The sequence below is a fragment of the Apis cerana genome, linkage group LG3 (genome assembly GCF_029169275.1).
Source record: "Apis cerana isolate GH-2021 linkage group LG3, AcerK_1.0, whole genome shotgun sequence".
Taxonomy (NCBI): Eukaryota; Metazoa; Arthropoda; class Insecta; order Hymenoptera; family Apidae; genus Apis; species Apis cerana.
In genome coordinates this window covers 10215645-10239647 of record NC_083854.1, presented here as the reverse complement: position 1 = coordinate 10239647, position 24003 = coordinate 10215645, and the positions used below count along the sequence as shown (strand labels likewise).

General features: G+C 24.0%; 3 protein-coding genes across 11 annotated transcripts; 1 reads left to right on the top strand and 2 right to left on the bottom strand.

The window, feature by feature from the left end:
* The first annotated feature begins 159 nt into the window (after window positions 1-159).
* LOC107998156 (E3 ubiquitin-protein ligase Ubr3) lies at window positions 160-20901 on the top strand. Of its 6 annotated transcripts, none has more exons than XM_028666894.2 (30): window positions 160-550; window positions 894-1248; window positions 1806-2019; window positions 2116-2244; window positions 2363-2628; window positions 2706-2950; window positions 3023-3140; window positions 3296-3475; window positions 3564-3790; window positions 3909-4064; window positions 12076-12257; window positions 12351-12490; window positions 12579-12721; window positions 12807-12976; window positions 13071-13314; window positions 13377-13536; window positions 13615-13797; window positions 14103-14255; window positions 14490-14668; window positions 14877-15300; window positions 15411-15556; window positions 15644-15790; window positions 15859-16173; window positions 16254-16473; window positions 16552-16761; window positions 16835-17109; window positions 17194-17541; window positions 17684-17812; window positions 17901-18040; window positions 18174-20901. In XM_028666894.2, the coding sequence occupies exons 2-30, from the start codon at window positions 1026-1028 to the stop codon at window positions 18289-18291; spliced, it is 5784 nt and encodes a 1927-aa protein (XP_028522695.2). In that variant the 5' UTR covers window positions 160-550; window positions 894-1025; the 3' UTR covers window positions 18292-20901. The 6 variants fall into 6 exon arrangements, with proteins under 6 accessions (XP_028522695.2, XP_061928794.1, XP_028522696.2 ...); XM_062072810.1 differs by having other exon boundaries at window positions 160-714; XM_062072811.1 differs by lacking the exon at window positions 160-550 and adding an exon at window positions 606-770.
* On the bottom strand, window positions 4599-11553 carry LOC107998157 (uncharacterized). 4 transcript variants are annotated; one of them, XM_017057254.3, is made up of 9 exons: window positions 9201-9788; window positions 6868-7406; window positions 6569-6710; window positions 6238-6378; window positions 5943-6160; window positions 5654-5874; window positions 5333-5571; window positions 5144-5273; window positions 4599-5067 (listed from the first exon to the last, which is right to left on the bottom strand). In XM_017057254.3, exons 2-9 carry the CDS (start codon window positions 7381-7383, stop codon window positions 4731-4733), a joined length of 1944 nt encoding a protein of 647 aa, XP_016912743.1. In that variant the 5' UTR covers window positions 7384-7406; window positions 9201-9788; the 3' UTR covers window positions 4599-4730. The 4 variants fall into 4 exon arrangements, with proteins under 4 accessions (XP_016912743.1, XP_016912745.1, XP_016912746.1 ...); XM_017057256.3 differs by having other exon boundaries at window positions 9437-9788; XM_017057257.3 differs by lacking the exon at window positions 9201-9788 and adding an exon at window positions 8306-8982.
* Window positions 20902-21364: 463 nt separating the features above from the next.
* On the bottom strand, window positions 21365-23610 carry LOC107998254 (small ubiquitin-related modifier). The gene is made up of 5 exons (XM_017057449.3): window positions 23372-23610; window positions 23185-23253; window positions 23019-23096; window positions 22544-22615; window positions 21365-22355 (listed from the first exon to the last, which is right to left on the bottom strand). The coding sequence occupies exons 1-5, from the start codon at window positions 23384-23386 to the stop codon at window positions 22293-22295; spliced, it is 297 nt and encodes a 98-aa protein (XP_016912938.1). The 5' UTR covers window positions 23387-23610; the 3' UTR covers window positions 21365-22292.
* Window positions 23611-24003: the final 393 nt, after the last annotated feature.

Sequence of the window (24003 nt, the reverse complement as noted above, 5' to 3'; positions counted from 1 at the left end):
ATATAAAAAATAAATGATTAAGTAATTAATTCGTAACTTTTTTGAAATATCATAATAAATGCAAAAAGTTTTATATTCCCTAATAGATTAATTTGTCCAAAAAATCATATATGATTGGATTGTAAGTAAAGCAAATAAATTATATGTTCTAAATTATATTTTTACATTATTTAATTTTATTAATTTCAATTAATTTTTTATATATATTATTTATAATTGCTATAATAACAAAAATGAAGTGCGTATACATATATATATTTAAACATAATGAAAACTAATGAAATATGTACATTAAGAAACGAGATCTGGTATTCTGTCATTGTTCTGTCGATAAGATAGACAAATTCTTGATCAGAAAGAAGAAGACGTACCGTAGAAGAATATAAGCTGTGGTCAATTGATCGAACGATTGGTGATCGAGTGCTTTTGCTGTTCGGTAAATGTAAATGTGTGTTGTATCAACGAGGATTATTGTGCAAGTACTGAGTACTTGTCGAAACATGAAATCTGAAAGTCGATAGTAACCTACGGTTCAGGAGAGTAGTATAAGGTAACGGTCCCTTGCTTTCGTCATGTTGTCAAAATTGATGAGGAAGACAAAGTTGACGGGAGATGCTCACTGATATGGAGGTTGTTGAGAATTCTTTAGTCCGCGGATCACCTCTACTTGAAAGGTTTCCCGGAAGTTTTCATACGAGAAACACGCAAAAAGGTGTAAGTCGTCAGGCAACTATCGGCTGTCTTGTCGGCTTCCTGAAATTTTAACATCGGTATCACCTGATTCTCGACTTGACTTGCTCATTTGTTTTTCGTTCTTATATTTGTTATTTTTAGGTTACACTTTTTATAATAGTTTTAAGTTTTATAATGATAATTATTTACATTGTTTACAGATTCTATAAGGTGTTCCCGCGGGATTTGGCGAGCTGGCGAAGCCAGGACGTGAATACTCGTCATCCTCGGAGGATACCGCAACACGTAGCAAAGACAGTGGTATCCTCGCTGTGCGAGGTCAATCTTTCACAATGTCAGGTTTATGCACTGATATATTAAGGAAAAGTTATACAGCTGCTCATATACATGCAGAATGTAGCAATTTGGCTCATGACAGTGGCTGTCCACCATCTCTTACTAAATTATTGGATGAACTGTTAAATCCTAGTAAAGATATTGGTGACAGAGAAACTATAAATTGGTGTAAATGGTTAATAGCTAGTGGTAATACGCCAGAAAAATTTGCTAAAATAGGTATAACATACATTTTATTTTCTTTAACTGAATAAATTAGAAACATGATATGTATAAAAAATTATATTGAATTTAAATGTTTAAATTAAGAAAGATTAAGATATAATATATAAAATCAGTTTTATGATTAAAATACATAGAATATAGAATATTATTTATATTTATGTATTTCTCTAATCATTGTTCGACATTTCTATATAATATATTTTGTTATAAACATTATTTTAAAATCTGTGATATAATTATAATGCAATTTGCGTATTTGGCATCAACAAGATTAACCAATAAATATATGTTTATATATATTACTATAGATATGAAAATGTAAATGTACTAGATATTTTAATACTTAAAAGAATGAAGTTCATAAGATTTTTAATTTTAAAATTAAAATAGATAATTTTTTGAATCAATATAATAGTAATTTGAGAAAAAACATTATTTTAAATATTGAAAATTTAAAAATTTAATTGGAAATTTTTCAATATATATATATATCAATATATTTGATCAAATTTTCATATATTTAAATCAAATATTTTTGAAAAATATTTCAGTGAGAATGTATGATAATGCTACAACTTGTGGATTAGTTTGGACACCTAATTTTGTTGCATATCGTTGTCGTACATGTGGTATTTCACCATGTATGTCTTTATGTACAGAATGTTTTAAAAAAGGCAATCATTATGGCCATGACTTTAATATGTTTTTGAGTCAAGCAGGAGGTGCATGTGATTGTGGTGATGCATCTGTTATGAAAGAATCAGGGTAAATTTTAATAAATAGTCAGAATAAAAGGAAAAGATTAAATTAAAAAGTTAAAATTATTATTAAGAATAATATTTAACATAATTATTTTTTTAGATTTTGTGATAGACATGGACCAAAAGCAGCTGTTGATACATCAGCTGCTCCTTCAAATTTAATGTGTGTAGCAGAAGCAATGATGCCTAGAATAATACTTCGACTTATACAACATTTACGTGAAAATTGGTATACTATATATTTCTTTATTTAATAACTAAAATTATAAAAAATATATATATATTATATTTTTTATTTTTTTAATTATTTTTCAATATATATATTGAAATATTTTATTTCATTACAGTACGGTAGGTCGACGAAATTATGAAGCTGCAATACAAGATGCAGATGAATATTTAACGATGCTCATTGATTTTAATAAAATGGGTGCATTAATGAGACATGTTATGACATCAGCTTTAACTAATCCACAAAAATATAGGAATCTTATGGATCCTACTGTATCAACTGGAGAACCAGAATATGATAGTTATTGTCAAGATAGTAATGAAATATATCAAAATGCAGTAAGATCATTACCAAATCCAGAACCACCTGATGAATATAAAGGCAAATCTTTTTTTTTATTAATGCATATATATAATTATGCAAGAATATTTATATAAATTTTTATTATATTATTTTAGAATGTGCATCATTACAAGAACATTTACAACATACCACTTTTTTAGAAGAATTAATGTTTTGGACAGTGGCTTATCAATTTCCACAGAAATTAGTTTGTTTGCTATTAAATATGTTACCAGATCCAGAATATAAAGAAGCACTTACTCGAGCATTTGTTTTACATTACAGTAGAGTTTCAATGATGCTTGAACGTTCAACAGATCCTGATACTTTGAGCAATAGAGTAGTTCATGTCAGTGTACAGGTAAATATTGTAATAAAAGTATTGTATTTATTATAAAAGAAATATTTTACATGCTTATACTTCATGTTTCAGTTATTCAGTAATGAAAGTTTAGCATTGAAAATGGTAGATCAATTAAAATTGTTGCATGTTATGGTGATAGCTTTAAAGTATATGATGAGCAAAATATTGATTCAAAATACTTTACATGGTAAGTATATAATGTTTATATCATAAATTTTAGAATATGTTTTATGAAATTTTTTATAAAATATAATATTTATTTTAGAAATTATTATTAATAAATATTGTTATTATTAGAATATGTTCGTTGAAATTAAATATTTTAAATCTTTTTCTTTTTAGATCCAGACAAAAATTTTCATTATGTAGTAGATTGTGAACGTCAAGTGATGAAAGAACATTGTTATTGGCCTATTGTATCAGATTTAAACAATGTTCTTTCACATAAACCTATAGCTGTCAGATTTATGAGTGATGATACACTTTTAGAAATGTGGTTTGATTTTCTATCTATGTTTCAAGGTATTATTTTATTTTTATCCAGTATATAACGGAATTTATTATATATCATAAAGTATTTTTAAAATTATTTTTATTATATTTAATTCAGGAATGAATGTAAATCAACGAGAAGTAAATCAACATGTTGAATATGAGTCTAATACATACTATGCAGCATTTAGTGCAGAATTAGAAGCTAGTGCATATCCAATGTGGGCTCTAGTTTCTCATTTACGTGGTCCAGAAAGTGCAGTTCTTACTCGTAGAGTTTTATCATTTTGTCTCACTGCATTGCAAGATTGGCTAGATGCTATAAATTTTACTCATCCAAATGTGGTAATTAAATGATTTAATAAAAAAAATTTTTTTATATATTTTATTTTTTTTATTTAAATTAATTAATTAAAGTATAAATAATAATATTATATTTAAATATTTTTTTATTTAATTACAGAGTGATAGTTTACAAGTGTCTTTTCATCTTCCATTGCATCGATATTTTGCTGTATTTATGTGCCAAGCTGTGCGTCAACAAGGGGCTACACTCAATGATTTGTTACCTCCTACAGACATGTTACATCTTTTAATGATGCATCCTTTACGAGTTCAGGTAAGTACTTTTTTATTTTCCAGTATATTTTTCCATATTTATATCTTTTCAATATAGTTTCGATATATATACAATATTTTAAAACAAATTTGATAAAATTCATATTTGAAGATATTTATACAATTATATTTTCTAATGATATTATTTTATTTATATTATTTTATTTCATTATGGTAATGAAATTTCATTTATGACATGGATTTTTTATTTTATATTTTATTACTAATTATTATAAATATTATAAATTTTTATTAAAATAACAATACTTAATTACATAATTTAAATTAACAAATATTATTGAATTAACAAACATTATTGAAGAATTGTGATGAAAAGGAATTGGAGTTAGGAATATTAGAAGATAAATTTTTATTTTTGTGATATGTTGAGTCAAAACAAATATATATAAATGTCAAATGGCACGAGAAACATTATTTAATAAAAAATTAAACATATTATTATTTAATATAATAATATAAAAAACTAATTTTTTTAAAAAAAAGTCATTATTGATATAGTAAAATCTATGAATAATAATTATTAAAGTAAATATTTATTAAAAGTAAATATTGAAAGACAATATGAAAGTAGAAATAAAACAGAAAAAAATATTGAACTATATGTTGAAAAATATGAACTATATCTTAATAATATATGTAAATATATTCATACTGATCTTATTTCATTTGGAGCATCAACAACTGTTTCTACATTAACAGGTAAATCAACTTGTAAATGTTTACTAAAATCATATGTAATCAATCTTAATGCTACATATCCACCCGATCCTAATCTGCCTTTATGAAAAATACCAGCACCTGCGATTGGAATTGGTGGATTTGATTCTACCGATTGAACATCGAGAAATGGTATTGTATTTTGTGCAGCATCAGTTTTACGATCACTTGGTGCAAAATTCAAATATTGTTCTGTTTTTGAGTCTGGTAATGCGAGAAGAGGTAATCGAGTTGGTATATTAGGATTCTCAAATTTTAATTCAGTTCTGTAAACAAATATGATATTAGATAAAACATTTATAAGTACAAAATATATATGATATATACACAAACAAATATTACCTATCGGTTCGATCATGACTGAACCAAAAACTATTGTTTAATGGTTCTATTAATTTTCCAGTCGTGAAATTAAAAGGCGTCATTCTTACTTCTAAATTCAATCGTGAACCAACCATTCGAAATTTGAAACCTGCAAAATAATTAGTATAAATATGAAGTTACAAGAACAATGTATATATTTAAATGTACCTGTCAAAAGATAATTTTTATCGAGGACTAAATCGTCTAGATCCAAGCCTCGTTTTTCCCATGATAAAGTATGATAATCAATACCGTTTTTGATATTATTATCTAATACATTAAATTCTTCAATTGATTTCCATTGTACACTGGTTTTATCAATATTCCCACGTGGCATTAGTTCACCTTGCTGTATTTGTATATGTATTATTTGATTGACTTTTTTAAATCGAACACCTGTTACTACTCTGTAACAATAGTTATTATTATTCTTCTTTAATCTTGGAAATTTTTTTCTCTAAATAGATAAATTACACATAAATTACTAACTTATTATTCGCTACATCAGATACGACTTTTCTTAAACTGAAGTATCGATCAGAATTCATATTATTGTCATCACAATAGCAAAAACAGTAGCTACAATGCCAAAATAGCCAACGCCACCAGCTATCAACTTTGGTTGTACCTTTATTGCAAGTGCTTTTTTCTCCAAATATCTGACCGTTTTCGTATTCTATGTATTCATATCTTCGATCATTATGTTCAGGCTAAAATAATTTATGAATTTGTTTATTTTTATCACATTGTTATAAAGACAAGAAAATTTTCTATTTACCGAAGGACAAATCCACATATCAGAATCAATATATTCGCATTTCAATATTCTACCATTACATTTACGTTGTTGAGAACAAAACTGATTTTTATAACATCCATAAACTTTTGAATATTCATAGTAAGCACAATTTTCTCTACAAGACGAGTCTTTATTTAAATCCACTTCATTTACAATATATCCTTGGAATAATTGTGTTAATTTGGTATATGTTTCATCTGTAACAATTATTTTAGCATATATATATATATATATGTATATTATATTTTTTATATAACAATACATAAAAATATACCTAATTTATGTATTCTCGCATCACATTTCCAAATTTGTCGTGGAGCAAATGCCATAGCCGTTTTTACAGCCCGCAAAGTTTCTGTCGTTCTTGTCTCATATTGTTCTTTTACTATTTCCATTTCATCAGTGAAATTTGTTCCTGTATCAAATTTATTATGATTAAAAAGTGAATTTTTAAAAAATTTTTTAAAATCTAAGTAATATAAAATAAATTTTTCTTCAATATTAAAAAATATAAATGGAAAAAATTGGATTCATTATTATAATCATGTATTGATGAAAAAATTAATAAGTTATGTAATTTACAAATGACAATTAATGCATTATACCTGGATTGTAAAGTCGTAATATCTTATAAGAGAACTGAATCATACTGTAACCCTTAATTTCTGCCAATGTTATCGTGGTATATAAATTGTACAGCAATTGTTGAAGCGACTGATTTTCATTGCAGATTTGTGAAGATGCTTCCTACAAAACGAAAAAGTAAACGCAAAAAAAGAAAAGATTAAATCTATCAATATCAAAAATAATTAGTTCTTAAATTTCTGTTTGTTAATTATCAAAGAAGAACGTTCGCTACATCGATGATCATCGTATTGGAAACAATTCGTTTATATTATTATACCTGATAAACCGAAACGAATAATTTTTCGTGCACTATCAGGTCACCGATTCGAGAAAGAGCGTTCACGATCGACGCGTTCGGATCATGCAGAATTGTATCCAAGAAATCAGCCAGTTTTGGTATATCAAGGGCAACTTTTCCATTAATGATCTCCTGTTGCATCATCCGAAAAACTCGGTACAAACCGTTAATCCCTTGTAATTCGTTTTCTGTTCTAGCCCATAACCAAATGGAATTCAATGCATTCAAATACTCATAACTATTGCTCGAAATGTTTCGCTCTAATTCATCACCAAATTTCTTGAACTTTTTTATAAGCCATAGATACTTTCCTTCTTTATTATTTTCAAACTGATATAGTCTAGAATGGAATAGATCTTTCTCCACTGTTTTCTCCAATTGTAATAGTTTATTTCGCATTTCGTCGATCATTGTAGTGTCATAATATATACTAATAGTTGTTCCCCACATTATGAAGAGAAACAGAAGACATATAGGAATATTTAATTTCTTCATATTTGTAGCTGTTTTATTTGATCCTTAATAGAAAAATAAGTTCTTATTTTAATCTTTAATTATATATACATAAACAAATAATCCATTTAATATCTATATGGAGATGTGTACAATTGCTAAATGAGATGATTTCAACTTATAGTTGTATGATAAATTTTAATCAGAAATATTTTTGACGTAAATAATTTTGTTTCCATTCTTCTTTTTTACTGATTTAGTCAAATATGTGACGCATTCCTTACCGTGTAGATCATTGACGATCCACGTTAACCGGGCAAACAAAGATATCTTTTGAGTCACTGTTTAAAGAAACTATACATGAAAGAAAATTAAACTGAAGAAAATTAAAAACTATTGTTAAACTGTCTATATGATATAATTATTGATAGATTTATAATTATCTTATTTTTTTTTAATGAAAATGTTTTACTTTTTTTTTTATTAAAAACTCTATTGATAATTCAATATAATGAATCGTTTTTAACAATTAAAATTAAACAGTTTATGAATGAATATTGAATATATATTTATAAAAATAAAATAAAACTTAATAAAATTCATAACTTTTTGTTTTTAGAATTTTTTTCTAAAACTTTTAAAAATTTTCTCATTTTTCAGTTTGAAACAAATCAATTACAAAATTTAAAATGAAAGATTATTATACATTACATATAATATTATTCGAAAAGAATGCCAAAGTTGCATTCATTTGTATAGTACATACTTGGAACCTTGAAGAATAAGAATTATCATATATTTGTAACATTTCATAACTCTCTTATTTGTGCATAATGATCGTTCATTGATATACAGAGCATGTTTGATAGTAAGGGTCGCATATACTGATTACGTTAAAAATTAGATACGTCAGTAGTTGAAGTAAAATGATATCATGTGTTATGTTCGTGAAAAGATTACTAACATGTAATTTTGTGATTGTTACATTCAATATGTATCCCAGAGATTCGTTCTTAATTAATAATACTTTTTTTCTTTCAACAGATTACGTTTAATTCACTTGAATGTGAGTCACATCCGTATGTAATTATTAGCCCTTCCGGTAATTTAAACGATTTCGACAACAATCGATATCCGATAATAATAATTAAATATTTGTTTTTTCCATTTCAAAATAATAAGTTTCTCGCATCGTTGCAATTTTTCATTTTTAAGAAACAATTCTTTTTTATTTTAAACAAAGCAATAAATTTGTTTATTTAAATTTAAAATATAAGTTAATAAGTTATCATATATTATAAATAAAATAAAATTATTATGAGACAAAAAAAGATTAGCTTTACCGTACTACAAACGGATTTTCCTAAGGTTTCGTTGCTATATCTTTTTACATATAGTGTATACATTATAAGTTTATGTTATGTGAAAAGTGACTAGTCTTTAATAATTGCTGATTTAATGTTAAAAAATGATAGTCGAATTAATTTTGTAATATTATTCTTGTTCGAATAAAATTTAACTTTTCCATTTTTGGCCATTCAATAATATTGCATTAGGAACTGTTATGATAAATTATATTTATTATTATTTTAAAACAAACAAATCTATTTAAAACAGAAGTGTAAATTATTTATATAAAAGTTTTATTCATTATTTTACTTAATAATTTTCTATTTAAAAATTTATAAATGTATACATTTTAAATATTAGGATGACAGCTTTGTTTTTGTAAAGTCAATTTATAATACCAATGTTTTTCAAATGAATTATTTACATATTATATTTATAACATAAAATTTTATTTATGTAAGATTTTACGATGATATGAAGGAACGATGTAAGAAACTTTAATAACTTACTGTTATTTGATGACACGATATCTAAGAGCGAAATCTCCGAATGTTTTTTTCATAAGACATGTAATATGTTTCATTAACAAATTATTTATAGATATATCGATATTTCGTAAACAATTTTCAATTCAATTTAATTGTTTTTCAACAGTATCGAATAGAAAGTAATAAAATTATATAGGTCATGAAAGGTTAGTATAATTAATTGAAATGTTTTGATCGTAATAAGCGAAAATTGAAACCTGCTAAACTGTGACTACAAATCTGCTTGCATTGTATTTTAAAATTGTTAAAATATTTTGATTGTTAAGTCTAAACTTTTCAAAGTTCACTATATACACTATTTCATAAACATTTATTCAACAGTCATCTCTCAGATATAGAAAATGATTGAATTGTATTTTTAATGAAAAAAATTAGAAAAATAACATTAGAACAAACACCATTCCTCGTTGCGCACACTCTACTGAGAATTTCGTGTTATTGTTCCGTCATTTGACTCTATGTTTCTCCCCTCTCGGGTTGAGATCGTTTGAGGTTTAATGGTGTTATGTATTTCTGCGCATGCTCCTCTTCATTCTCCGATTCTCTTCGTTGTTAAACCTTTCGCACAAACTGCCATTATTGTCTTAGTTTTCTTATCCAAGAAAAATGTACTAGTTTTTTCTTAAAAATTAATTCATTTATTACGAAAAAAGAAAAGGCATTTTATTTTATTGAATATATTTTGAATAAAATTTATTCACTATTAAAAAAAATTAAATTGAAATATTAAATATTTCATTGTAGCGATCTCGTTATGATTCTTTGATAATTATCTTTTATAAAAATAAAATAGAACTTATATAAGAGATTCAACTATATAATCAGATAATCAAACAAAAATTATTTTTTTCTTAATTATTATCTTTGTTAAAAATATTTCCTAAGCTATTCTTTTGAAAGAAATTCCTTTTAAATAAAAAAATATAAGGTAAATATATGTTAATTTTTTAAATGTTTTTAAATTTGTCAATTAGATTATAATATATTATAATTATAATATAATATTTTCTATTTTTATAATTACAAATAATTAATTTAAATTTAACTATAATGATGTTAAGCATATTTTACATTATCTTAGTAAAATATAAAAAAAATCAATATTTTAATTACATATAGGAAAATAATTGCAAATTTATTATTTCAACGTTGTATCTATATATATTCCTACTGAGTTTGTAACTTGAATAGGTACAGATTGTCGGATGTCACTTGATCACTATGATATATCATGCACCTAATACCTCTTCATACTTAATAGTCATGATTAAACTTCTAACAATACATAATATTTAATTTCGAAAATACTAAATAAATAACAATTTTTTTTAATCTTATATAATTTAAAAAAAACTACGAATATTCAAAGAAAATTTAAGAAAAATCGAATTTAAAATTTTTAATTTTAAAACAAAATATTTTTTATATAATTTTAAAAAATATGTTAAAAATTATAAAATTACTTACTTGCATTTGATTTGTCAATAATATAAGAATGCTTCTGCCGAGAATTTCGTCAGGAGAAGGAACAAGTAACCGATGAATATTTTTTAAAATATCAGGAAGAGCACCTGCTCTTGAGGAAACGCACGTTTTTGCAAAATCTTCTAATGTATATCTCTCATATTTGTGAGATGCTTTAGAATATAAATAAAAATCATAATATAAATCATTAATTCGTCCAACATTTTCATCAAGAATACGCAATTTTTGATTTAATATTTGTTGTAACGGTATTTCACTTAAAACTTTAGCTAAAATTGTGTCCAATCGTATATCTATTTGTTCTTCAAAACTATCAATTTTTTGTGATATCCTTGATATACGATTCATTAATTCTTTTTCCATTTTCTGAATAAATGGTAAAGTGTTATCATATTCAGGACCTTTTGGACGTATTATTTCCCATGATTCAAAAATATCCATTACTATTTCATGACCGAATTTTATCATATCTTTTACACCATTATAATCAAATTCGAAACTATTTTTAATTTGTTGTAAACTAAATATTAAACAAATAAAAATAACTTTTGGTCTAATTAAGATCATTTTTATTTATTTTAACAATTAATTTGAATCAAAAGTAAATGAATAAGATTGCACATATAACACGTTCAATCTTGTTTTCCTTCTTTTATCGTTCGTTTATTGAACCAATTTTAAATACTAAATTTAAAAATAATGATTATAAAAATAAAAAAATCAAAATTTTCAGAAATATTTGAAGAATTAATCACTCAAGAAAGAAACTTAATCAACTTTCCCGAAACTATAAATGCTCTTCTCTTGTTATCGATCGTAGAATACTGAGAACACAGTTTGGATGCTTCCCAGTGACGGGATTGATGGATTAAGTGGGGGAATATCATGAGTTTACAGTAGACTCTATAAATTATTTATTCTATGGGAAATAAATAAAATTAAATTTGTAATGTCTATAATATGTTATATTCTAACATTATTATTTGTAATAAAAATATTTTTTAATGATAAATAAATTGTTGAAATTTTTATAAATTCATTACAAATAATAATAAATAAATAATAATAATTAAAACATTCAAAAATTTATTTTGATTTTTATTATTTGATATATTTATTTTATGTTTATTTTTATGTATAACGTCTAGGAATTATAAAATATTTTGAATTATTACACAAAAACAAAATTGATTCATCTATTATCTATCTTTAAATTTTTCATGTATATATTTTGCATACAAATATTAAGAGATATTTTCAAATATGAAATAAAATGAATTTTAATAAATAATTTTTTTTGATTTCCCTATTTTTTAATATTTTTTTTATAATAAATATAATATATTTTTAGGTTGCCTTTTATGAAATTTTAAATGGATTATGGGTGCGTAATGGTCTTCAAATAAAAGGTCAAATTATGACATACATACAATGCAACTTTTGTAATTCAATGGTAGATGCAGATCTTTATTTACTTCAAGTCTGTGCAACAAAGCTACAACCAGATATTTTTCTAAAAACAATTGTTAAAAAGTAATGATCATTATTATATTATATATCATATGTTATATTTAAATTATATCTTTCAAATTAAAGTCATAATTAATAATGATTTTATTTAATTAGATTCCTTGTGAAACAAGAGTTGAGTCTTTGTTTATACAGAACATCTCAAAATGAATACATGGATGGGAAACATGATATGCCTATGTTAGAAAGTTTTTTAACATTTTTAGCAATATTACTTAATGTTCGAACAAATTTAGGTAAGATTTTTATATTATTCTTTTTTTAAATTTATTTATATTATATAATATTTATTAAATTAATATATATAATAAATTTTAATTTCAGGTTTATCTGATCCTGAAATGTCCCGTTTAGAAATGGTTACTTTATTATCTATGGGAGATAAAACTCATAGTCAATTAATGGAATTAATGCCAGAACGTTCTGGTAGTACTCAAAATAGAGATTTTGAATCTGTATTGGCTGATGTATGTTTTATGTTTTATGTTTTATGTATTATGTTTTAAAAAAAAAGTAAATATGTAATTATGTAATATAAAATATAATATATAGGTTGCAGTGTATAGGGCACCTAATCTTGAAGCTAGTGGAAATATGCAGCAAGGAATGTATGGACCAAAACCTCGTTTAGTCTGGGAAGAGTTATTTGATCCTTTGCATGTTTTGCTAAGAGCAGCTCAAAGAGGAGATTTTCAAATGGCAATGGATCGTTTTACTGAATAGTTAGTAAACTTTATTTAAAATTAAATATTACAAACAAATTATTTTTTATTTTAATTTTTACTTTTTTATTATAATATTTTATAAATATTTTAGTGTGAAGCAATCAGGAAAATTAAAAAATAGTGCAATTCCATGGCCACCATTTAGGCATCCTGCTCCTGTTTCATCTGCATATGATGATCCACGAATTGTACTACGATCTAGAGTTTTTCATTCTATGATTTTAATTATTTTATATAAATCTGTGTATGGACATAACATATCAGAGCATGTAATGGCATTGACTATTTATTTATTAGAAATGGCAGTAATTACTGCAGAAATTCCTGATAAATCTGTAAGTAATTAATTAAAAAAATATTGTAGAATTATAAAATAATTATATTTTTTTCATATTAGATGAATCCTTTGTGTCATTATACTAGTGATGAATCATCTCGTATAATAAAAGACATGGATTTAGATGGTTGGTATAAAACTGATGACTTGTCTGAAAATTTGAGAACAATAATACCTAAAGTAATCTTAGTTCAAGAATCAGAATCAAGTAGTTCAGATAGTGAGTAAAATTATCGTTAAATTTATCATTATTATTTTCTGCTACATTACATGATTATTATTTTAATAAATCTCTTAGGTGATTTTGAATGGGAAATTCAAGGTGAAATGACTGAGGTTGGAACTTCACTCATGATAAATGATGCAACAGATGAAGGTTCTTTAGAAGTTTTAGCTCTTCCATCTTTAGATACTATCAGTAATGAAAGTGGATTACAAGTTGCTATGAATGCTTCTTTACCTGTTTTACCTCAAGTAAATGGTAAGTTTTTATTTATATTTCTTTTTTCATTTATGTTAAATAGCTAAATTATAAAAAATAAATATTTACATTTAATTTATAAGTTTAATTTATGTATGTGTCAAAAACAATCCTTATAGGTCCTTGTATATAAAATTTTTAATATACCTTATTCTAATTAATAGCTGCAATATATATTATATATATGTATGTATTATATATATATAAGCATATATTCATAAATTTTAAGATGGATATTTCGGTGTTGATTAAATGTATTATATAATATTGCAATGATATTTTATTTTTTCTTAATTGTTTTATAGACCAATTTCAAATAACTTTTGTACCTGAAGATGGAATTGTTACAATATCAGAAGCTAATAGTGAAGATGATTTAATAACTCTACCAAGAGCTTTACCATCATCCACCGAAGAATCCATGGCCCTTGCCCTTGAATCACCTCCTCTACCAAACAGTATGTTATTTCTATCATTTCACCTTAATCATAGCAATATCCTTCTTATATTTATATTATATAGTTATGTAAAATATGTATCACATGTTTTTCCATAATTAAGAACTAATATATTAACAGTATTCTAAAATAAGTTATCAATTTTATCAATAAAAAAAAATACTTGGTACTTGAAAATAACATTTTCAAAGGTAAAATAATTTTTTTTTTTTAATCTTTATTCTTTACATATAGATTTTATTAGTCAAGCAGCATTACCACCAGTACCTCAACGGCCTGCTGTTATGGCTGGTAACGAAATAGTTGCTGCAACAACAATGTACTCGAGACTAAGTAATTCTAATGTAACAACGACAGAAATTGTTCCATCTACATCAAGTTCACATAAACATTTTAAAAGAAGAGAAACTCAGGTACTAATTTATATATTGATTTTTATCAATATTATATGTATATATTTTAGTAAATAAATTATACTATAAATTATTATATTATAAATTACTATATTATAAATTATATTATAAATTACTTAAATTATAAATTAAAATATACTTAAATTATAAATTATACTATAAATATTATTATTATTATTATTATTATTCTATATTCTTTTTTGTTTAGGGTGGATCATTACAATCACAAACTATAAAAGTAGATGAGAGTATAATCACGTTATTGTTAAAATTGCACTCACAATTATCAGGTGTTCCAGATAGTTATAATCCTGAACAGAGTGCAATGTCAGATAATGAAGCTAGTAGTAGTTCAACTATAGAACCTATAGAATCGCGAATTGGTGATGGCCCATTCTTTATTGCGAATCTATTGAACAAGATAACAAACTTGGATCCTATGTGTAAAGAAGCTATAAATGAAGCTAGGAACAAATTATGGCCAAGCATGCAGGAAAGTGAAGATAAACAACGAGAGAAAGAAGATCGCGAAAGAGAAGAAAGACGAAGACGAGCAAAAGAAAGACAGCAAAAATTAATGGCTGAATTTGCTAATAAACGAAAGCAATTCATGGAAAAAGCAATGGAAACAGGTAAAATATAAACACATAGAATTTATAAGATTAAAAAAAAAAAGAATATTTAAGGATAAAAAAGTTTAATTTGTACAAAAAAAAAATAAAATTTATAAATCTTTGTTTAGATGGAGCAGGAGTATCTGGTATGGATTGGGATCAAAAAGATAATGCAACAAAATTAACTAGTAAAAAGGAATATGATTGTGTTATTTGCAGTCAAAGTAGTCCTAGTACTGAAGATAATCCTATGGGTCTTGTTGTATTAGTTCAAGTAATTTTCATTTTATGAACATTTATTTATATAAATTATTTTTATTAGAATATTTTTATAATATTTTTATGTAAACTATATATTTAGGGAACAAGTGTCATTGGTCATGAACGTCAACAACCAGATAGACTAGTTTTACCTACATCTGATGAAGATCCGCCTATACCAAAGTGTGATACACGCGGTGCCTATTTTGATCGTAGAATGGATGCAATGGATCGACATTTTGATACTGTAAATATTTGAATTTCAACTTATTCATTGATTGTACTAAAATAATATATATATATTTTTATTTGTAGGTCTCGTTGCTGTTATCCATTAATTTAGGTTGGGAAGGTGGAGTTTATGTTCAAACGTGTGGTCACCATTTACATTTAGATTGTTTGTTGCCATATGTAAAGTCTCTTGGTCATCAACAAAGACAGCTTTCTCTTGCTGTAGATAGTGGCGAATATTTATGTCCACTTTGTCGACAATTAGCTAATTGTTTTCTTCCACTTTCTCCACAATTAGGAAAACGTGGAACAATTGTACGATCTCCTTATGTTCCTTTTCCTACAATACTTCCGGAGATAAATAATCTTTTAAAAGAAGTACAACGAAATTCATCAACGGTAAGTCTCCCAAACTTCATTTAACAATAATATATTCTAAATATTCTTTGCAATTAATATTTTGTAATTTATATTTACAGAAACGAACATTTTTATCTGAAGCAATGCGTAAAGCAGTACAAGATATGACAAGGTGCACAAATTCTAAATGTCAACAACAACATAGTTATAAAAGTTTGTTTGCTTTTATAACTTCTATAGCACGAACTAATTTTGAAATTGAACTCGTTCAACGTGGCGGATCATTGTGTATTCTTCCACCTACTACAATACCTTTAAGACCAAAACGTGATTGTATTGGTAAATTTTTTTTATTTATAATTGGTAATAAATAATAATTAAAATAATAAATTTTGCATTAATAATATTTTTTTTAAGTTGCACTTCTTGATGTACTTGCAAAAAATGCACGTCTATGTATGTTTTGGCCAGTACAACATACATGGCAACAATTATCTGGGTTACCTGCGGAATCAGCAACTCCACTTGCTCTAACACTACATGAAGAAGAAGTTCCTTTACTTCTTAGAGATCCGACTGCTCTTCTTATACAATTTATATTATTACTTCCTTTGCATTTGGATCAAAGTAATTATATAAATTCATTTTCAAATAAATTTTAACAATTTTATAAAACTTAATAAATTTTAATTATTTTCAGCATATTTTTCTAGTGTAGTAAAAGTAATTTATAACTTATTGTACTATCAAGTTATAGTACAAATAAGCGGTGGTCTCACACAAGCAGAAAGAAATACATTTTTAAGGAGAGAATGTAATGATCGCGGTTCTATATCTTCAGAAACAATACTCTGCAAAATCATTGAATATTTCAATAACAGTTCACTCTACCATTCGGATACTGTTTTATATGATCCATCCACTTCGTCGTGTACACCATATGCACGAGATAAAATGCACAGTATCGAACAACAGGTAAGGTTGGATAGATAATTATGTAATTCATAATCTTTATTTTATTTTTAAGATTTTATTGTATATTTAATCATATTATTTCAGATTCAATTTATGTGTTTACCATTTTTACGAATAGCTGCATTGCTTCGTTATCATTTGTACGAGGAACCGTTACCTTTAATTAAAACACCACAAGTCGAATTTGCAAGATTAGTATATTACTTAGAATTAGTTACAGAAAGTATGGATTGGAATATGTTTAATTCTGCTGTAGCTTTGAATTGGCAAGATAATGAGACTAGTGCATCAGTACCTCGTATGTGGTGTGATCAATTTCTTGCATTCTTAAATCGAAGCGATGCAGGCAGGTATTTAATTATGGAGCAGCATATATTATGGCAAGTGCCGAAGTTACTTAGTCTTCCAAGGGAATATGAAAAGATTTTTACGGTATGAATATTTTCATATAGTCAATTAAAAAATATGTTTTATATTTGTATTAATAATTATTATTATAATTAAAATATATATATATAATAATTATAATAATATTAATAAATTTTATAAATTTTAAAAATAAAATATTTTTTAGTATTATCATGGACGACAATGTCGTCAAGGTCATTCAATCCCACAGGAGATTAGTATTTGTCTGTTATGTGGTGCCATTGTTTGTTTAAAACAAAATCGCAAGCAATGGAATGTATGCGAAGTTGTTCAAGTAAATACATATTTATATATATAATTTTCTTTGATAATTAATAATTTAAAATTATATAAATAAAATTATTTTTTTGTATTATATATAGCATTCAATTGATTGTGGAGGTGGAACTGGTATATATCTGGTAGTAACATCAACTTATATTGTTGTAATTCGAGGTCAACGTGTTTGTTTATGGGGATCTTTATATCTCGATGATTTCGAGGAAGAAGATAGAGATTTGAAGTAAATATTTTATTTTCTAATATTATATATATATATATTAAAAATATCCAATTTAGATATATTTCAATTTAAATTTTTATTATTTTATTTATTTATGACTAGAAAGATATTAACATTTATTCATATTTTATAGACGTGGAAAACCTCTTTACCTAAATCAAGATAGGTATCAATTATTAGAACAACAATGGTTAGCACATAGGTTTGATCATACAAAAAAAACATGGGTATGGCATCGTGACATACTGTAACATATTACAGCATTAAAAAGTGATTATGTTGAAACAAGTCGAAGACTTTTAACAGGTTTATTCCCATACAATGCCTCGCCAAGAAATAACATCGCTTTAAGAATTAACAGATTGCTCTAATATTTTATGGATAATTATATTTATTATGATGCAATGAGTAAGTAGACATAATATTGAATGAAAGTATTACAAGAAAAAAATGAGGTGAGAGCTGAATTAATATTGTTTATAGTCATAATACATAAAAGATTATATCCGAAGAAATGTATGTTTTGAATTACACATTGTACATTCTATTTAAGTATATACATATAAATTATGTCCTAATAAAAGAAGTACTTATTTAGTATGTAGCATTTGTACTTAAGAGATGAGAACTATTCAAAATTCTTGAAAATTTTTTAATCGAAATTTTGATTATATTAGAAATCGGATAAATTATATCGTTCAAGATAAATAATATTATAATAATATCATGATTCTTTAGAGATGAATTGAATTTATTATGTGCTTCTTTTTAAAATAGGGAAAAATAGAAAAAAAGTCATTATATTCTAATCATAAATAATCATAAATTTATTATTATAATTAATTTTTTGATTACTAAAAATTTTATTTTAAAACTTCTTTGAAATATTATCTAAATATTCTATTTAAAAATAGAATATTTTATATTCTATTTTATATTATTATAAATTGAAAAATACAGAGGATTATATTAGATCTGTAAACATGACAAAATCAAAGACTGATGTCTTTATAAGAACTCTGTTTCTAAATAAGTTTAACAATGAACTCGATTTTAAATTTGTATAATTTGTTGCAATTCATAATGTTTTACTCTGATTCTGAATTTATATGAGCAAGATAGAAATATCGATCGTGCATAAATTTTTAATTAGAAGGTGAAGGGAAAATTTTCATGTTAAATTGGCAGAAATGTTAAGAGAATAATTTTGTAGAATGATATATTAAATATATCGAAAATGCAAATTATCGGAATATCAAATTAACATATAATCAGTAAAAAAAAGTTTGAATTTATAAGGAAATTTATCTAAACCAAATTTAATTTTAATGAAAGTTTGTATATACATAGAATATAATGGATTGTATATGGAGCAATTTTTTTTATCAACAAAAATTTTTTTAAAAGAATGAAAATAATCTTCAAAGTTTCAACATTTTTACAATTTTTGTATAATTTTATTTGAAAATTTTTTTATAGTATGATACATTAAAAATTAATATTTTTTATTTAAAAAGTTTTATTTTATCTCATATTATTATAAAATTATACATCAAAAATATGAAAAAATTTTGAATGCTGATTTTATTTCCTTTAAATAATATTTTATTAAAAATAAAAAATTTTTTTGAAAAATTAAAAAAATAAAAAGAAAAAAGTAATTTTTTTATTTATAATGAAACATTGTGAATATATAAAGTATAATAGATTATATATAAAGCAATTTTTTTTTTAATAAAATATCATTTGAAGAAATGAAATAAGTTTCAAGTAATTTCTTCATTTTTTAAAATATAACTCTGTAATAATTCAAAATAGAATAAAAGTTTTTAAATAAAAAATATTTAATTTTTAATGTATATTGTTTATACTATTATAAAAAGAATTTCCACGTAAAATTGTATACAAAAATTGAAAGATGTTGAAACTGAATATTATTTTCACTTTCTCAAAAAGATTTCTTATTAAAAATTAAAAAAAATATATAATCCATATATATATATATATATATAAACTTTCAATAAAATCAGAAATTTTGATTTAAATAAATTTCTTTGTAAGATAATTCATGAAGCCTTTTTTTTACTAATTGTATTTTTATTATTAAAAAAAAATAAAAAACAAAAAAAACAAAAAAAACAAAAAAACAGAATCAGCAGTGTAGTAATTAAGTGAGATTGTTATTAATACCATGTGAATGATACTGTAAAATTTTCTCTGTAAAAATAGTTTTTGTTTTTAATTTAATAATATGAATTCTCTTTGCAACAGTTCATGAGAAATTGAAATTATTCATTAATCAATGAACTCGGGATTCAGACAATATTTGATGCATTATATATTTCTGTATGCATATTTATGGGCTGTGTATATGAACCTATAAACTCATTTTATTGAATGAACTATTTATCTACTCGCTGATTTTTTCGCACCGGTGCATAAATGCTAATTGAACTGTGGCAATTAAGTTGTTATTGTTTTTGAAGAAGCAATTTGTATGCAAATGTTCAACTAAAAGATTAAAATTTTTGTTGAACATTTTGATTTTTAACAAAGTATATTTGCAAACAAATTTTTTATTGGACATTTTAATTTTTGTTATGATATGAATATACAGACAAAAAATTGCTTCTTCTAAGTTATAAATCACTGTAAATGTGTAATAATGATAGGATGCCACATATTAGGATTACTAGTTAACTCAAAATGATCTGTATATAGTTAATTATTTTTACGAATGTCTGCTTATAATGTTAAAAATTTGCGAATAATATGTTAAGAAGTGCTAAAAGATAAATAATAATAGCAATTATCAACTTTGTTCAATGTATAAATAAAAGCAATTCTATTAAATGAAAAAATTGTCTATAAATATATTTGTTTAACTACTTTTCAAATGGTGTGTAAAGTAAATAGAGAAAGATGAAGAATCGTTTATTTTTAGATGATTATTACAGGTAATTTATGCCATTGGCAGATGCAAACATGTTTTGTAAAATGGATGAAGCTTGATAAACGTAGATGTAATTTTATCGTAAATCTAATGATTATTACAATATTATTTATATCAAAATCATTTTCTTCTTTTGTTACGAAAATGAGACTTTAGTTTTTATTTTATTTAATTATTTTTCTATTCAACAAGTGCTATTTTTCATAATAGAGATTACTACTAAAAGTAATATAATTATTTTTTACTTATTTGTTCTAATTATATAAAACATCTACTTATAAATTATTTTCATTATCTAAGAAAGTGTTGTTATTTAAAATATGAATTGAAGATATAATAATGAAAGAAAAATATTAATCAATATCTAAAAGTTAGTAATGAAAACAAAAACTATATTACTTATCTGTACAAGAATAAATTTTATTACAATTTATAGAAATTTTGTCCTGTTAAATCAAATGAATTAAGTATTTTGTAATGAGGATGCTTATAATAGATTGATATTCAAATAATATATAAAAGTTATAATTTAATAACTTGTAGATCTTTGACCTAATTTTTATTCTTTACATAACTCAAATAATTTAAAAAAAAATATTATAAAAGTAAATTTGCATAATTATTAGATATAACGATTTAGTATTTTTATTATTTTAATACATAATTTATCTATAATAAAAATCAAAATCTATAAAAATCTTCAGAAGCATCCACATTACTTACATTGATTATTTCATGCTTATCAATACAGAAGAGAAATTTTTTTTTACGTATTAGTGAATGTATACTTTTCAAGTAGAAAATATTTCTATTAATATTAAAATTACATAAAAAGGCAAAGGGAAAATATTACAATTATTTCTTTTATTATAGACGTACCTTAAACGCAACAATTTTGTTTAAATCATATTTATATTATATAATAATTATTGTTTTAATAACAAAACTAAAAATCGCGATCTAAATCTAAGAATTTAGAAATTTAGAATAGGATGCAAATATATTGCCAGATGTTATTAATGGACAAAACTCACAGCATTTAAGGCATGATTCTTTTTTTAGTTCTGTATCTTTTTTTTTTGTTTTGTTTTTGTTGGATAAACATATACATTGTATGAAACTGACTGTTGATGGTCTTTGCCACGTTACAGGAATGTAGAACAGCACATCAAAATGTTACGTAAAAAACCAAATTACATAATGTTTTTTTAACATACATATATATATACTGATAAACTTGTCCATTTCTTTACGATAGTCACTTTCACTTTAAAAGAGATTGAAACTTAATAGATTTCTTCAATAGTGACCACCTGTTTGTTCTTGATATACTTCAATAACATCATCATTTTCCATTTCCAACTGTAAAAATAGTTTTAAAATCATAATATTTCATAAGATTTAATCATATTAATTATAAATAATGTTAAAATCAATCCATAAGAAAAGATACATTATTGATAAAATTTTTTATTTTTAAAAATAATTTTATAAAGTTATAAAAAGAAATTTCATCTTATTTAAAATTTTAAATTTAAATAGAAGTTTACCTGCTTTGGTGTTTCATCATCATTAATTCTTTTACCGTCAAATAGAAACCTGAGTGATGTCATAGGAACACCCTAAATAAAATTTAGATATATAATTAAATATTTTTATCTTTTTTAAAAATATGTATTAAATAATTTTTGATATCAAAATATACAGAAATATTATAATTCAATATGTTTTACAAACAAAAATCAATTTATCATTTCATTTTATTTTTAAAAGCTCAAAAATCTTTTAACTATAAATTACATTAAAAATTCATTTAAAAAGAAAAAATATATTTTCTTTCTAATAAATATATGAAAATTCGTGATTTTTTTAATTTATAGTTTTACTATTCATATAACTTAAATTATATATCACATGTCACATAAAAAAAAAATAAGAAATTATTACAAAAATTTTTTAATAAATTATTCTATATTATCAAAACCTAATAATATCATCCACGTTTATTTTGAAAAGTCAACTAACCACACGATCGCTATACGATTTCTTGAGTTTACCCATTTGAGTGGTCATCTTTACCCTAAAGTGAATTTCATTGCTGTCCTAAAAAAAAAATGAAATGACGAAATCGGTCATTAAGCGCCACCAAAATAAGATGTCAATATAAAAAAATATAACTCTAACTTCTTACATTTCCAACAACTTTAAGCTTGATATATTCAGAATTCGCGTCGCCTGGGCCGGCTTCGGGTTTTTGTTCCTAATACGCAAGGTTAGACTGATTAGATTCAAAATATGATTGAACATTCGAATGTTATATTAAATTTATACTATAAAATGCCCACTAACAAATTGTTGATTAAAATAAGAAAGCCTACCTGATTATCAGACATGGTAATTAATTAAATATAACAATTCTTGACCACGCGCCAGAACAGTAACCAAACACAAGCACGCAATATGGCGCCGCGCTTTTGTCAGTTTCACAGTCTTCTATTCTTAAAATAAAAATTTTAACGTTTAGTAGTTATTTTCGTTCCAAAAGACATCATTTTCTAACAGTTTTTGCTTTAAAATTTAATCGTTCTTTATATATTTACATATATATTTACATATATATGTAATATATATGTAATATGCATGTAATATATATTATATATATTACATATGTACATATGTAATATATATAATATGTATTTATATATGTATATATATATATATATATATATATATATATATATATATATACATATATATGAATATTAGCTAAATAATTACATTATAGAAATAAAATATAAGTCATTAATTAGATAAAATTTTCTTTTTCAATTATCTTTTTATATTGAAGATATTTAATATTATGAATTATTTATTCATTATATTTGTTATTTTTTTATATATATTTTATTATATCTTGTTATTTTTCATAAATATAAATTGATTAATTTTATATGTTTATAAAATAATATTTTCCAAAATAAATTTAAGATATATAAGTATTATATGATTA